The sequence below is a fragment of the Rhamphochromis longiceps genome, linkage group LG10 (assembly GCF_057381845.1).
Source record: "Rhamphochromis longiceps isolate RC_006_pf linkage group LG10, R_longiceps_female_GT1.1, whole genome shotgun sequence".
Classification (NCBI taxonomy): Eukaryota; Metazoa; Chordata; class Actinopteri; order Cichliformes; family Cichlidae; genus Rhamphochromis; species Rhamphochromis longiceps.
Window position 1 is genome coordinate 26,986,840 of NC_140566.1, and position 14,097 is coordinate 27,000,936.

General features: G+C 41.5%; 1 protein-coding gene across 1 annotated transcript; it reads left to right on the forward strand.

Annotated features, from left to right (window-relative positions):
- The first annotated feature begins 1,312 nt into the window (after positions 1-1,312).
- pgk1 (phosphoglycerate kinase 1) lies at positions 1,313-13,456 on the forward strand. The gene is made up of 11 exons (XM_085421154.1): positions 1,313-1,491; positions 4,257-4,307; positions 4,649-4,804; positions 5,041-5,185; positions 7,838-7,941; positions 8,096-8,215; positions 9,810-9,924; positions 11,422-11,601; positions 11,683-11,860; positions 12,562-12,660; positions 12,761-13,456. The coding sequence occupies exons 1-11, from the start codon at positions 1,427-1,429 to the stop codon at positions 12,799-12,801; spliced, it is 1,254 nt and encodes a 417-aa protein (XP_085277280.1). The 5' UTR covers positions 1,313-1,426; the 3' UTR covers positions 12,802-13,456.
- Positions 13,457-14,097: the final 641 nt, after the last annotated feature.

A 14,097-nucleotide genomic window follows, 5' to 3' on the forward strand; every position in this document is an offset into this window, starting at 1 on the left:
TGTGCTTATTTACTACGGTGATAGCTCTGGGAAAGAAGCTATCCCTGAATCTAAATAATCTGTTAAAAGATTTCTTAAGTTTTAGTTACTGGTATGTTTTTAAAATGTATTATGAATTTCATTCATTTATTCAAAAGTATTAATCGGTATTGACAGTTTTTACCTTACAGATATTACTTTCCTTATTATTAACCTAATTATATTTTTCCTTCATGTGCTTATTTTTGCAAAAATAATATCCTTGATGCTTTTGCCAGGGGTAGATCTAGAGAAATGTCCTTAGTTTTTTTTTTTTACACATATGCAGCTGTTACTTTCTGTAATATGTATTATATATGGTTAAAATACATCAAAGTATACACATTTCATTTAAATATAGTCTAACACACAAATCTAACTCAAGCATCACACTCTTTTTTTAATAGAAAAAATAAAATTGTAACATGAGGTTTGTTACATTACATGAGAACACCACAGGCCTAAAACCTGCAGGTCTAACAATGGGAGGTGTATTGCTCCTCCTTTTTTCCACTTAGAGACAGCATTGCCTACTTTAACATTCAATAGTACCCTAATTTTTTTAACACACAAAACCAAACAATGACTACACTACACACTGACTATACTAGACAATGCTACACACTAACTACACCACAAAATGCTAAACTTCACAAATCTCTCACATTTCAAAACTCGCTCTCTCTCTCGCATTAGTCACACAAACCTCATGTGCTGCCATATCATTTTTTTATTGGTCGACACAGTACATTTTTCGTGGTAGCATTTTTTTCCTTTTTTTGTGCTGTCATTTGAAAATGACGTTTTTACCATTTTTTTCCTGCACTAAACGTGATGACAGTATTCAGGGAAAAAAAGCATCAGTATATATAGTTTATTTTAATCATAATTATGGTTTTAGTGGCTATCAATAAAATTTAAAAAGAGCATATAGGCAGGGGCCGATCTACAGGGGTGGCATAGGGTGGCATGTGGAACCCTAAAATAATTTCTTGTCCCCCTTAGTGCCACCCTAGTTTTGCAGATGACTGACTGACTGGGGTGACAAAAGACTATTATATGGCGGCACATGCCACCCAATGCCATGACTGTAGATCCGTCCCTGGCCTTTGCTATATCTTCTAAAGTATGCAGGAGGGGAGGGGGGTTGAATGATATCCACTAAGTTCAGCTGATGCAGTAATCAGGAAGCATCAGAAGATAAACAGCAAACCGATCCAATCAGCGTGGAAGCTCTCCTAATGCATTAGCCAATCAGCAGCGGCGGGTGTGCGATTTGCCCTGCCCGGTGGTGTTCCTCCGCTGCGTTAAGGTCACCGCTGTCATTCGGTAGCTAACCAACAGCCGAAGGAGGCGGAGGAGATCCAGCAAAGGAAGGTGCACGAAAGAAGCAGCTAAACTCAGCAAAATGTCTCTGTCTAACAAACTCACCCTGGACAAGGTGGACGTCAAGGGGAAGCGGATCGTTATGAGGTGAGCGTTAATTATCGCCTGGCAGTTAGCTTCTGCTGGCACCGTAGCGGCTAATCGGAAATGAGATTATTGATGAGCTTCTCCAAAATGTCGTGTTTGTTCTTCCTGCGGTGGCAGACTGTTTGGTGCTCACACACAGTGATGTGAGGGCATTAAAGTGATGGCTAAATGGTGTCTGAGTCGGTTTAGTCCGACGGGCAGACGACAGGAAGTGAACTCGTCGGTTGTCACGTTTTCCTTTCATGTTACGTGCCTGTGCGGAGATGCTGCATGGATGGATGGAACCACTGGCATCCGAGTCAGTCCTGTAAAATACACCAGCATCCCTCTAATAATAATGAGTTTGTCAGTTTAAAAACCTGAAAATTGATGATGAATGTTATTGAAGTCTTCAGATTTCAGCTTAGGCCTCAAAGGAGATTTTAAAGGTGATGATTCAGACAGCACCAGGAACTATTTCATATATAGAGGGAAAACTAGCAATTGTTGGCGTTATCTATGAAAGGGATTATTAATTTCATAGTTAATGATAATCGGCAAAAAATAGCTATCGCAAATATCCAGATTCACATTTTGACATCCATTCTCAGTAGTTTAGGAGGCCCAAAACAACCCAAAAAAGTTGAGTGATTTTTGAGCTGGGATATGAAGGTTGAGCCAAAGAAACACTTTAATTGCTTGAAAACTGAATCAAACAAGACTCTGACTTTATTAATCAGCCGACTGATCCACTTTAACAGGTAATGATTAGGTCACTGGCAATTCAGTCCAATTTGTTTGTTTTATTTTATTATTATTCCTATCTTCCAGTGAAATCTCTCTAGCAGAAAAGATGCCCTGCATCCTAACTGGACACAACTGAAGTCAAATTTATATTAGTCTAATTTGGCAGTCATTCACTTTATATTTCTGCAGCCCCCTCCAGTGATCTTGAAGGCACTTTTGAAACTGACACCATGTGTGAAAATGTCAGAGGGCCATGCTGGTTCGCTCAGTTTGGTGATGCAACACCAGGTGGCTTAGAACAAGGTTCACCCGTATTGCTGAGTGTTAAAAGGTCAAAATTCACCACATGTTGAGTTATGTGAGCGAATGTTGTGCCGGTCTAAGACAGTTAGACAATGGGTTACGTCAGATCACACCCAGGGCCTGTCGTGGCATGACACGTGGTGGTGGGTTTTTTTCCCCCAGATTCAGATGGAGGCAGTGAATCGGTGTTTCCTTACTGAACAAGGCTGGCCCTGAATTTAAAAGGGGGAGGGGCTCTTTATTGAAAAGGGGAAAGGGCTCTATGTTGCTATAGAGACCTGAAGTGGCTGACAGAATTGAAATGTGTTCAGCAGAGACTTGCAGCTGGCTTCCTCTGTCATGTAGGCTCCTGCTGCAGCAGCATGAAACATGTCAGTTTTAGGGTTGCAAAATTCCAGCGAACAGAAAGATGAAGGCAAAAATGGAGAGTCAAACACACTAGTGCTTTTTGGGGCTCTGTACAAAAGTGAGAAATACCCTCACATGTTAATGTACCAAACTTTACAGCATTAAAAAAAAAAGGTTTAAAGTTTTACTTGATGGATTGCAGTAGACTTGAAGTCTACTGCAATCCAAGTCTTTATTAAGTGACTGAAAATTCCCATGAAAATCAGCTGCTGAGCTGCTGTTAACTCCTTCATTGAGCTTATTTCTAGTTGTAAAGCAGCTAAAAGAGCTTTAGAGTCCACTGTGCTATAAACCGTATAAAGATCTGCATTCAAGAGCAACAGGGGGGGAAATGCAGAAATTTACAGAAGTAGAGCGGAAAACTATCACAGCTTTTGGATGAGTGGCACCTGTGAACAAGATCCTACTGTTGAGCCTCTGAATTGCTGACTGATGGCTTTCAGACTAAGACAGTGGATTGCTGTAACAATGACGGCAGGTACAGAGTGCGTGCAGGCTGATCACATCTCAGAGCATCAGTTCCCCAGAGGGAGGGAAAGGAGAGGCAGTTATGTAACCGGCTGGAGTACGAGGGACACGGCGTGTACTCTAAGCTGCCAGTGTGCATCTATGAAAAGGAAAACGGTTTCAGTTCCTGGCTCAAAATGGGCTTTTTTTTTTCCCCACCTTTAAAAACAAAACAAAGTCGACCAATTTCATGCATGAGTAAAAAAAATTTTATTACTGTCCTGATGATTTTTGGGGGGATTCAAGGTTAAAACCTTGAAGGTTAAAACGTATGTTCCTCTCTACATAGGAAATAAAAATAAAGCGTGCTAAAAGTCATTTTAGAGGAAAGCTTCTCAGCTAATGGTATTGACTGCTTGGCATCAGGGGACTCGAGCTGTGTATAGCTGACTCCAGGAGTCAATAGAGGAAGGAGAAGGGACCAAACACTGAGCTAAAAATGGTGCAAGATTTAAATCAAGACCTCCTGTCTCAGCTGCCAGTTACATCTGGTTTCTAACAAATGGGTAAGGGGTATAGTCTTAAAGCAGGGGTGGGGGAACGCCAGGCCTCTAGGGCCGGTGTCCTGCAGGTTTTAGATGTGTCCTTGATCCAACCCAGCTGATTGAAGTGACTAAATTACCCACTCAATATGTCTTGAAGTAATCATTTGATTCAGGTGTATTGACCCAGGGTGATATTTAAAACCTGCAGAACACTGGCCCTTGAGGCCTAGAGTTCCACACCCCTGTCTTAAAGTCTTGCCAAATTCCCTAAAATTTTGTAGCACTTTGTAGCATCCTGGTTTTATTTTCTGATGTGAAATGTTTCTTCTCTTTCAGAGTCGACTTCAACGTTCCAATGAAGGACAAGGCGATCACAAACAACCAGAGGTAGCGTCTATCTTATTCTGAATCTTTTCAGTCTGTTATGTGTTAAGCAGCTGGGATTTCTAGAAGAGGAGTAGCAGATTTAGATTTGCTGAGAGCCTTCCTCGGAAATGAAAACTGAAAAAATATGTAGTTTCCTAGCATGCTTTAATTCTGTTAAAACTCCATACATCGATGTCAAGATCTCACTGGCCTTGATTTTTGACAAACGTAACTGTAGTCTTTTAACAGAAAAGGGAAGAATGTAACATTCCTAAAAGCAAGAACATTAATATTAAGTTTGAGTAAGTGTGACTTGATTCTTTTTTTCTAAACACTCCTGTTCACTCGTGTGGTGCCTTCAGGATCAAGGCAGCCGTCCCCAGCATCCAGCACTGCCTGGATCATGGAGCCAAGTCTGTGGTGCTGATGAGTCACCTGGGCCGTCCTGACGGAAACGCCATGCCTGAGAAATACTCCCTGGAGCCCGTCGCCGCAGAGCTCAAGACCCTCCTAGGGAGGTGAGATGATGGCCTGAATAAGTGGTGTTTGTTAACAAGGGCAGAGGTGGTGTCCTTGTTATGGTTGAAATATTCTGGTATTAGTAAGAAAGATATTAACGCTATTTTTGGTTGCTTCTAGCAAAGGCAGATTTGTTTCGTTTAAAATGTATATATCTGTCTATCTATACACTAAAGAAGAGAAGATCTGCTCTAAGAACCAATCATAATCACACTCACTAATTCTGTGACTGTAGGGACGTCACCTTCCTGAAGGACTGTGTGGGCCCTAAGGTGGAAGCTGCCTGTGCTGACCCCACCTCTGGATCCGTCATCCTGCTGGAGAACCTCCGCTTCCACGTTGCCGAGGAGGGCAAAGGGAAGGACCCCTCTGGGAACAAGGTGAGCTTCTGAGGTTTGAGTGTTAACAGTGGTTAGACTCAGCAGCGTTATGTGTGGTTTGGGCTTCAGTTTTTGTTTTGTTTTTTTGTGTGTGTGTCAGTTTTCCTAAAGACAGAATATTGGTCTGTCATCTAAGACTACAGTCATATTAGAAAATTGAATATTTAGTCTCTGAACTGCCATCGGTGTGAAGAAGAGCACGATAACTTACAGCTGCAATCAAGTTCCTGTTATTTTCAGAACTTGCATGTAGTCCTACAGTTTGTCTCTTTACTTCCAGTCCTCTACTTTTTTCTTTTTGCCTCCATCTAAAAGAAGTTGAACATTAACCTCTCACAACACACTGAAGTGAATTTTTCAGAGATTGAAATAATGTAGTTTGGCCAAATTGGTTTTTCTCTATTTGCATCACATGGCAATTTGCTGCATCACAAATGTAACTGAGCAAGTTGTTATTTGGCAACCAAGCCGTACACGGAGGACAGACCAGGCTCTATCCACGAACATGCTGCAGTTGAATTTTCGAGCACAAAAGACACGGAGAATGAGAGCGTCAGTGCGAAAGGGAATGTGGCCCAATCATTTTGTCAACATAATCACTGGAATCGGGCAGCACGGTGGTTGGCACTGTTGCCTCACAGCAAGAAGGTCCTGAGTTCAATTCCACCATCAGGCCGGGGTCTTTCTGTGTGGAGTTTGCATGTTCTCCCCGTGTTTGCGTGGGTTCCCTCCGGGTACTCCGGCTTCCTCCCACCGTCCAAAGACATGCAGCTTGTGGGGATAGGTTAATTGGATAATCCAAATTGTCACTAGGTGTGAATGTTCGAAGGAATGTGAGTGAATGGTTGTCTGTCCCTGTGTGTTAGCCCTGCGACAGACTGGCGACCTGTCCAGGGTGTACCCCGCCTTTCGTCCTATGACAGCTGGGATAGGCTCCAGCGCCCCCCGCGACCCTGAAAAGGATAAGCGGAAGCGAATGGATGGATGGATGAATCACTGGAAGGCAAAATTGTATTTGAAAATATGACCCAGGCCTCAGACAAAGGTGTCTTTTTATAGTTTAAAAAAAGTGTGTTCTATATTTTACACACTTTCAATAAGACCTAAAAAGATGCAAAGTGAAGCAGAAAAATGGCCAACACCTTGTCGGTTCAGCAGATTTTCTTTATGCTCGGTCACATGGAGGAAGACTCAGTCACTCCAGCTGCAGCTTCTCCTGAAATTGCTGCATCACCATCTGACATCACAGTGCTGGTGCAGAGACTGTTTTGTAGCACACTGTTAACCGCACTATGTTCGTAGGATAAACTAACTGTGAAAATGTGACTAAACTTTTCTAAAACCAGCTTTTCTAAAAAGCCCTAATGATGCAACACACACAATAATAGGCTTTCATTTACCTATTTAAGATAAATTTGGTCATTTGTGTTTTTATTGAGATTCATATTCGTCTACTCATAAGCCATTTATTGTGTGGTTTAGTAAGGCTGCTGTAGGAGCAATTTCCCATCTCTGGGATAAATAGTCTGGTTAGAGAATGCCTGGTCGCACTCCCTAATCTCCTCCTTTATGCTGAGGCATAAATAATGTAGCATATTCAAACTCGCAGACAGACGCTGTCTGAAATGAGCATCGGTCTGAGCCGTGGCCGAGCACCACTTTTGACCTGTTGACATTTATCTTGAAGGTCTGTGGGCTTTTCCTGTCCTGTGAGGCCTCGTTGGTATGCTGGTTGGTTTCTACTGTACCGCTGTAGTGTATACACCACGGTCTCTTTATTTTTAGCTCATTATAAAAACATGAAATGGTCTCACTTTCTCACTTAAATGGGCGCTCCACTGCTTTTTACACAAGGATCGGTTTGTCGCCAGGAGGAGGACTCGGCCTGTGAAACTGTAAAGTGTTTTCTGTAGCTGTGAAAGTTCATCAGGGTTATTTCAGCTTGGAGGTCTGGCTATTAAAAGCATCACTGTGTCGAACTATGGGGGAAGATCCATATTTAGTTTTACCCAGTTTATTTTTTGGCCTGAAGCAAGTAGTTAGTCTGGTCAAGTAATGGAAAACTAATCTGCAGCTATTCAATTATTTTACAAAAATTGCTAACTTCTGTTGGTTTCTGAAGCTCATACTCTTTGGAGGGGGGTAAAAGTTTAAAGCCTGAAACCTGTCCCTTGGAAAGAAGTAACCTGGGCTCCCTGGCATTTGGTCGACCCCTAAAGAGCTCTCTTGACCTTTACTCTGCCTACAGTCTCACAGTTGTGACCTTTCCCTGTTAAAGTGCATCAGAAACCTGACCCACAATGTACTGACTGAATCCTGATGGATAAACTGAGTTCATATTGACAGCAGTCCGATTATACCTGGACACAAAACTGAGTTGAGCTTGAAGATATTTGGGTATGTAGGTGTTGCCCTCTGCTCATTGGTGGCAGGTAGATTAGCTTTTATTTGTATGTGGACAGTGGAACTGGATTGGAGCTGAAACAAGGAAAAACTGCTTTGAGATCAGGATGATGAGACATGCAGCATCAGTTCACAGGACTTAAACGAGTCCCTGAATTTAGGCCAACAGTCTTGTTGAAGTAAAATGAACTCTTGCTTTTGCACTTTGCAGCCTTAACAAATGGTGTTTGTCTTCTCTTGTCTTTCCAGACGAAGGCAACCCAGGAGCAGATTGATTTCTTCAGAGCGTCTCTGTCCAAACTGGGAGACGTTTACGTCAACGATGCCTTTGGGACGGCTCACAGAGCCCACAGGTGAGCGCCACGCAGGTCAGGTGGATACAGTGATGATCACTAGGTGAAATCTGCGGTCTCAAAGCAGATGGTCTTTGAGAAGTTTCAATTCGATTAGTTTAATTAAATGGTATAATTCAGTAGTTTGTAACTTCTTCATCCTTGTCGCTGTTAGCTCCATGGTGGGAGTGAATCTGCCTCAGAAGGCAGCTGGTTTCCTCATGAAGAAGGAGCTCGACTACTTCGCCATGGCTCTGGAAAAACCTCAGAGGCCCTTCCTGGCTATCCTCGGAGGGTGAGAACATCTCTTTTTAACAGATGAAGTTTGAAAATGTTGGCTGGACAATATAAAAAAAAAAACTACGCAGAGCATGGTCACTAGTTCTGATTTGTGTCCACTTTAGACATTATTTTCTTCTGCTCAGTTCTTTAGGAAGGGTCACAGGGTGTCCAGCCAGGAATAGAGGAAAAGCTCATTATATTGTCTGTGGTGTCACTGTGCACTGCTTTATTCAAGGCTCAGTGAGCAGGCAGATCCAGGATTAAGATTTAAGTTGATTTTGATTTATACTCTAACCCCTGATTTATGGTCACAAATATTTGGTGGTCAACAAGCAAAATTTTATGTATGTTTTAAACCTTTTATCATGTGTCTGCAAATTATGCTCAGAAAGAAAACTGCCCATTAACCTTCTGTGCACAGAAGTAAAACTACAGTTTCCATCATTAAGTGAGGACTTCCAAAATAAACAACTTTATTTTCTAACAGTTGCTAATCGTGTCAAAGTCTTGTATAAGGTAACCATTAGAATGTATTTCTATTTAATTGTATAGAAATTGCTTCTATACAGTGAGAATAAGAGCTGCTTCTCAGGAATAATGACTTGATCAACAGTTTTAGTGAGACTGTGGCACTGTTTCCTGTAGCTTTGTACCTCTGTCCTGCTGTGGTTTCATAACCCTTAACTTGCTTGGTCTGCTGCCAGCCAGATTGCTGCAGCCAATCAGCTCCTCTGTGAGGATGCTGACCATTAGTGTGTAAATGATCTGCGTCGACTGCTGTTGTTAAACCCCTGACTTACAACATTACACCTGCAATAGGAGACTGCAGACTTTTCTGCAGCTCAAAGTCATCAGCGGTGAGGTTAATGGTACAGAGGTGCAGATAAATCGATTAGCAGCTTCGCTTTCTGATTTCACTGACATAATTCTTTTTAATAACTACAGTTGAAATGTAATAACAGTGCAGATCTATTGATAAGGGTTTGGTATAATGACAGAAGGTTGTGTTCGAATATTGGAATAAAAAAACAACAACAAAAAACCAGATTATTCAACCATTTCTTGTCATTAATGGTTTTCCTGCACTGTTCTGTGTGGTGGGATGCAATACAATATAATATCTAAGCAGCTCCATGAGCCAATATTTAACAATAATGGAGAAATAATGCACTGCTAAAAGACTTTGAATTACTAAAGTTTGTCTCAGTGTAACTAGATGCTACTTTACAAAGAAGAGTTTCATTCAAAGCCAAAGACTACAGCAGCTGTCACGAAGCCTACATGAAACCCTTAAAGCATAAAGGAAGAGGAGGAGGCCCTCACAGAGAGCCAGTGAATATTTTTGCTTGAAATGCCTAATCTTATATAATCAAAGACTTAATTGAATTATTGACTCACAGAACTTTGCATTAGGAGGCAGTGGGTTCACCAGATGCCCTGCGGCGAAAGACTGTGCAGTTTTGATAAAGAGAGAAAATCTAAGGATAAAATTTGGCTATGACATCTTAACTAATAAAATAAACCAGTTTTTAGCTCCTGTATGTACAGATGAGTGAATTTCAGGATTGTCACTGTTTGTCTGTCCTGATGTGTTTTCTCTGTTTTAGAGCAAAGGTGAAAGATAAGATCCAGCTGATCAACAACATGTTGGATAAGGTTGATGAGATGATCATCGGGGGTGGCATGGCTTTCACCTTCCTCAAAGTCCTCAACAACATGGAGGTGAGGAGGAGGATGCGTCGCCAAAGCAATTCGAAAATCAAACCGTTAAAAATGGTGGCTCAAATGACTTCACCTGATGGAGGTCGCCTGCTCTGTGCCTCAGAAAGCTTTGAGCTTCAGCACATTGTTTAGCTGTACATAGTTTGCATTTACACTTGCTCCCCTTGTGCTGGATGAACTTCCCAAAAAAGACGACTCGGTTAAAAAAAACAAATCGCATACAACACACTATTAAGTTAAAACAGTGATGCTTTTTGAGTCTTGAGTGGATATGTTTCTTAGTTTTCCATGAGTATTCATGTTTTAACCTCAGTGTTCAGCCTCAGGTAGATTAATAAAATAAAATTTCTCCTTCTAATGGAGCTCACACTTGGACTTTTGTAGTGACGAAACGGTCTTGTGAAACAGTTTTGTTTGCATCACTGCAGAGACCGAAAGTCACGATTGTGACCTAAATTTGACTTCTTGACAAGCAGATTTTATTCAGTTTCCTCCTCCTGGTTTTATTTGCCCAGTTTATGAAATGAATAGCTACCACAAACCCAATAATAGTGATAAGTTGCTGCCTGCCTGGGCAAAAAGATTCCTAATCTCACTAAGCTCACAGTTGAACTATGAGGCAAGAGCAGAGGTATGAAGACAGAGTGGGTGTGAGGTGAAAGAAGCTGGAGCTCTTAAAAATGACAGGCCGTTACTTATTGTGATTTGTGCCTCAATGCAAACAGTTACAGGTGCAGCTATAAAATTCTTATCCCAGTCATTTGTGACATTGCATAACTTTTTAGATTTAGTAAACTTGGAAACTACAAAAAGGTGAGGTTATTTTGCACCACAATGGGCAAATCTGCCCTGTGAAACGGGCATCCTCCTACTGTTCCTGTTTGAGCGGTAAATGTTGTGTACATTCCTAAATGATCTTGATCCATCTGAGGCTGCAAGATATCAGAAAGCTGTTGTCACTTCCCTTTAAATGGCACTGAGCGTCTCCACTAGAAATGACACAAACTTGCTCAACACATGAAGGGTGTGAAGTAAAATAAGTTTCAGCATCAGCTTAACTCGACAGTTTTCATCTCGTGGTGTAGCTTCGGTGCAACTTCCAAACATTAAGTAGGACTTGAACACAAAACCTCTTTGAGACTCGTATAGAAGAAAACCCAAAATATGAATCATGCAGTGATAAATGTCTGCAGATTTGAGTAAATGTTTTTTCTTCTTGCAGTCCTGTCTGTATCATAAAGAAACATCAGATTTCAGAGGGCTGTATATTAATTTATTTTTTAAAGTAATAGTCATGGAAGTTTACGGTAAATCTTAAAATGTATAGCTGAATATAAAGTTTTAGATGCAAAACTTAGGATGTTCAAAAGTGTTCAATGTGTCCCCATTCTGAATACTCTTCGTATATAGTTCCTCAGATTTACTTGTTTTTAATTGTGTCTTTGCTGGTTTCATGTAAGTCACAAATCTTTTCTCCCGTCCTCCTGCTCCTGTCAGATCGGTACCTCCCTGTATGACGAGGAGGGCGCCGGCATCGTCAAAGACCTGATGGCCAAAGCTGAGAAGAACAAAGTCAAGATCACGCTGCCCGTCGACTTCGTCACTGCTGACAAGTTCGACGAACATGCCGCCACCGGTACTGCAACAGTTGCTGCTGGCATCCCCGCCGGCTGGATGGTGAGAAAGGACAAGTTATTTTAAATTAAAACTACTTAATGGACTATGAAGAAAGGTTAAGCATTCTTTCCTCCTCTGCAGGGTCTGGACTGTGGACCCGAGAGCTCTAAGGCCTACGCAGAGGCGGTCGGCAGGGCCAAGCAGATCGTGTGGAACGGTCCGGTCGGTGTGTTCGAGTGGGACAACTTCGCTAAAGGGACGAAGAACCTGATGGACAAAGTGGTCGAGGTGACCAAATCTGGCTGCATCACAATCATCGGTAAGAAAGAGGAGACGAATGGGGAGCGTGTTCCTTAGTTTCACTCAGTTTCATCCCTCGCTCATCACAAGGAGATTTTACTGTGATTTATTTGTAGTCTGGTTTATGGGACACAAGTGTTTACTGGAGACACACAGGGACTCGTGCTGCATTCAAGAACATTACGTTTACTTATAGTGCAGCTTTACAGTTCGGACTTTTTTTTTTCTTTTTTTTTTTTAAATCATTCAGGTTCAGTTCCATATTTTTTTTTTTTTTTTGTTTTTTTTTTTTTAGATCTTGTTCTTTTACTACTGACAAATCGTAATAAACAAAATGTTTGAGTATGCAAAGCTGAGGAGAAAAGCTTTGTTTCCTGTCTCTCTGCACCTTTTAAACTGTCAGATAAAAGCAGATCTTTCATAATGAGGTGTGTTCTTAAATCTGGTTTGTTTGCTGTACAAACAGTAGCACCACATGTGCAGTTAGTCCAAAAATGAGTCATTTATGATGGTTTTACTGCAGCCATGTCACCTTCTTAATAACATTCAGTGATCGTAAATGTTATGAGGGGGTTTACAGCGAGATTAAATGATGAGGCTGTTTGATTGGGTGAACAAAACAAAAAAAACATAAATGTGTGGAATGTGCACAAAGAGCAAGTAAAAGTATAATTTAATGGTGTTTTTGTACCTTTAAATCGTTCACGTGTGTTTGTTCAGGTGGGGGTGACACCGCTACTTGCTGCGCCAAGTGGAACACAGAAGACAAAGTTAGCCATGTCAGCACGGGAGGCGGAGCCAGCCTGGAGCTGCTGGAGGGTGTGTGATGGGAGAAGCTGCCCCATGTTCACTCACAGAATAGAAAACACTGTTTTTAACATGTTGAGCCTGACTGAGCATCTGCTCTTTGTGTCCTCAGGTAAAGTCCTGCCAGGTGTGGACGCCCTGAGTAACGCTTAAACCTTCATCAACTGGAGAGCGAGTGTGTGTACGAGAGGTGGTTAGCTACACAGCCAGACTCCTGTTTACTCCCAGAACATCCCCAGAAGTGAAATAAGACAAATCCCATCTTTACCCTGCAGCCGTTTCATGTTCAGTCTTTGTTTTTGAAGTTGTGACTCAGAGGAGGAAAACGTTACCTCACACCTGCTGTCATTACTGAGTAGAGCGCCCTGCCTTACTTCGACATGCTTCTCAAAGCCACTCTGCTGAAAGTAGGAGCCTTTACTTAACGGTTAGGACAAAAAAGATCAACCTCATCGAGGTGGAAGTCGTTTCTTTCTGCTGAAACACAAACTGCCTCTGCAATGACTGAATCTGGGTTCAAACAGCAACGTCTGCTTCACTGTAAACTTCCTCAGTGGCTCGTGTGTGTAAATGTTTTGCTGCGTCACTTTTGCCTCCCTGGGAACGTCACTGCACCACCCTGAGTGTATATACATGCAAAGTATATATATTAAAATGTATGAGAGAAATGGTAACTTGGTGTGTTACATTTTGTCTGTTGGCACTAATGTTTGCTCTGGTCGTCTGTCCTCTGTGGTGGTTGCTGGTTTCGAGCGGCTTCAGACAGATGTCTCGGCTGATCTGTTCAGGCTAATAAAACTGTCTGTGTTAAAAACTCTGCTGTGAACGACTCCTCCTTTGAAGGTGTTACTGTCATAGAAATGCAGCCATTTACTGGTGAAACTGATGACGCGATAAAGCTTATTCTGGGTTATCTGCACTACCAGGAAAGGAAACAAAGTTATTTAACTTTTTGGTGAACAAAGGTTAAAAAAAAAAAAAAAAAAAAACGGGGTGAAAAATTAAAATAATTATTTTGTGAACTTTTAAAACTGAATAAGTTAGCAGAGCTATTGTTTTGTTTTCCATGTTTCCATTATCTAGTAAAGCTCAAATATAAGCATTCAAACTTGCATGGACTTCTATTGATAAAATGTATGCAAAGAGTCTCTGTATTTAGTGTTGATCCTTCATAATGTCTCCAAATCTCGGTGGCATGCCTGACTTCAGTGTCAGGGTTCAAATCCTGATGGTGAGACACATTTTTGTGGTCTTCTGCTGGTCTACCTATATTATGAGTAGCTCATGACTTTTAAAGGTTACCCTTATTAACCATAAATAGTAGACTTGAGTCTGCATACAAACTATCATGAGAGTAATAGGGGCTCAAATTCTGGATCAAACAAGTCGTACCAGGATTGACAACAAATGTCTCTTTATGATGTAATTTTGATTGGATGTTGTGCATCA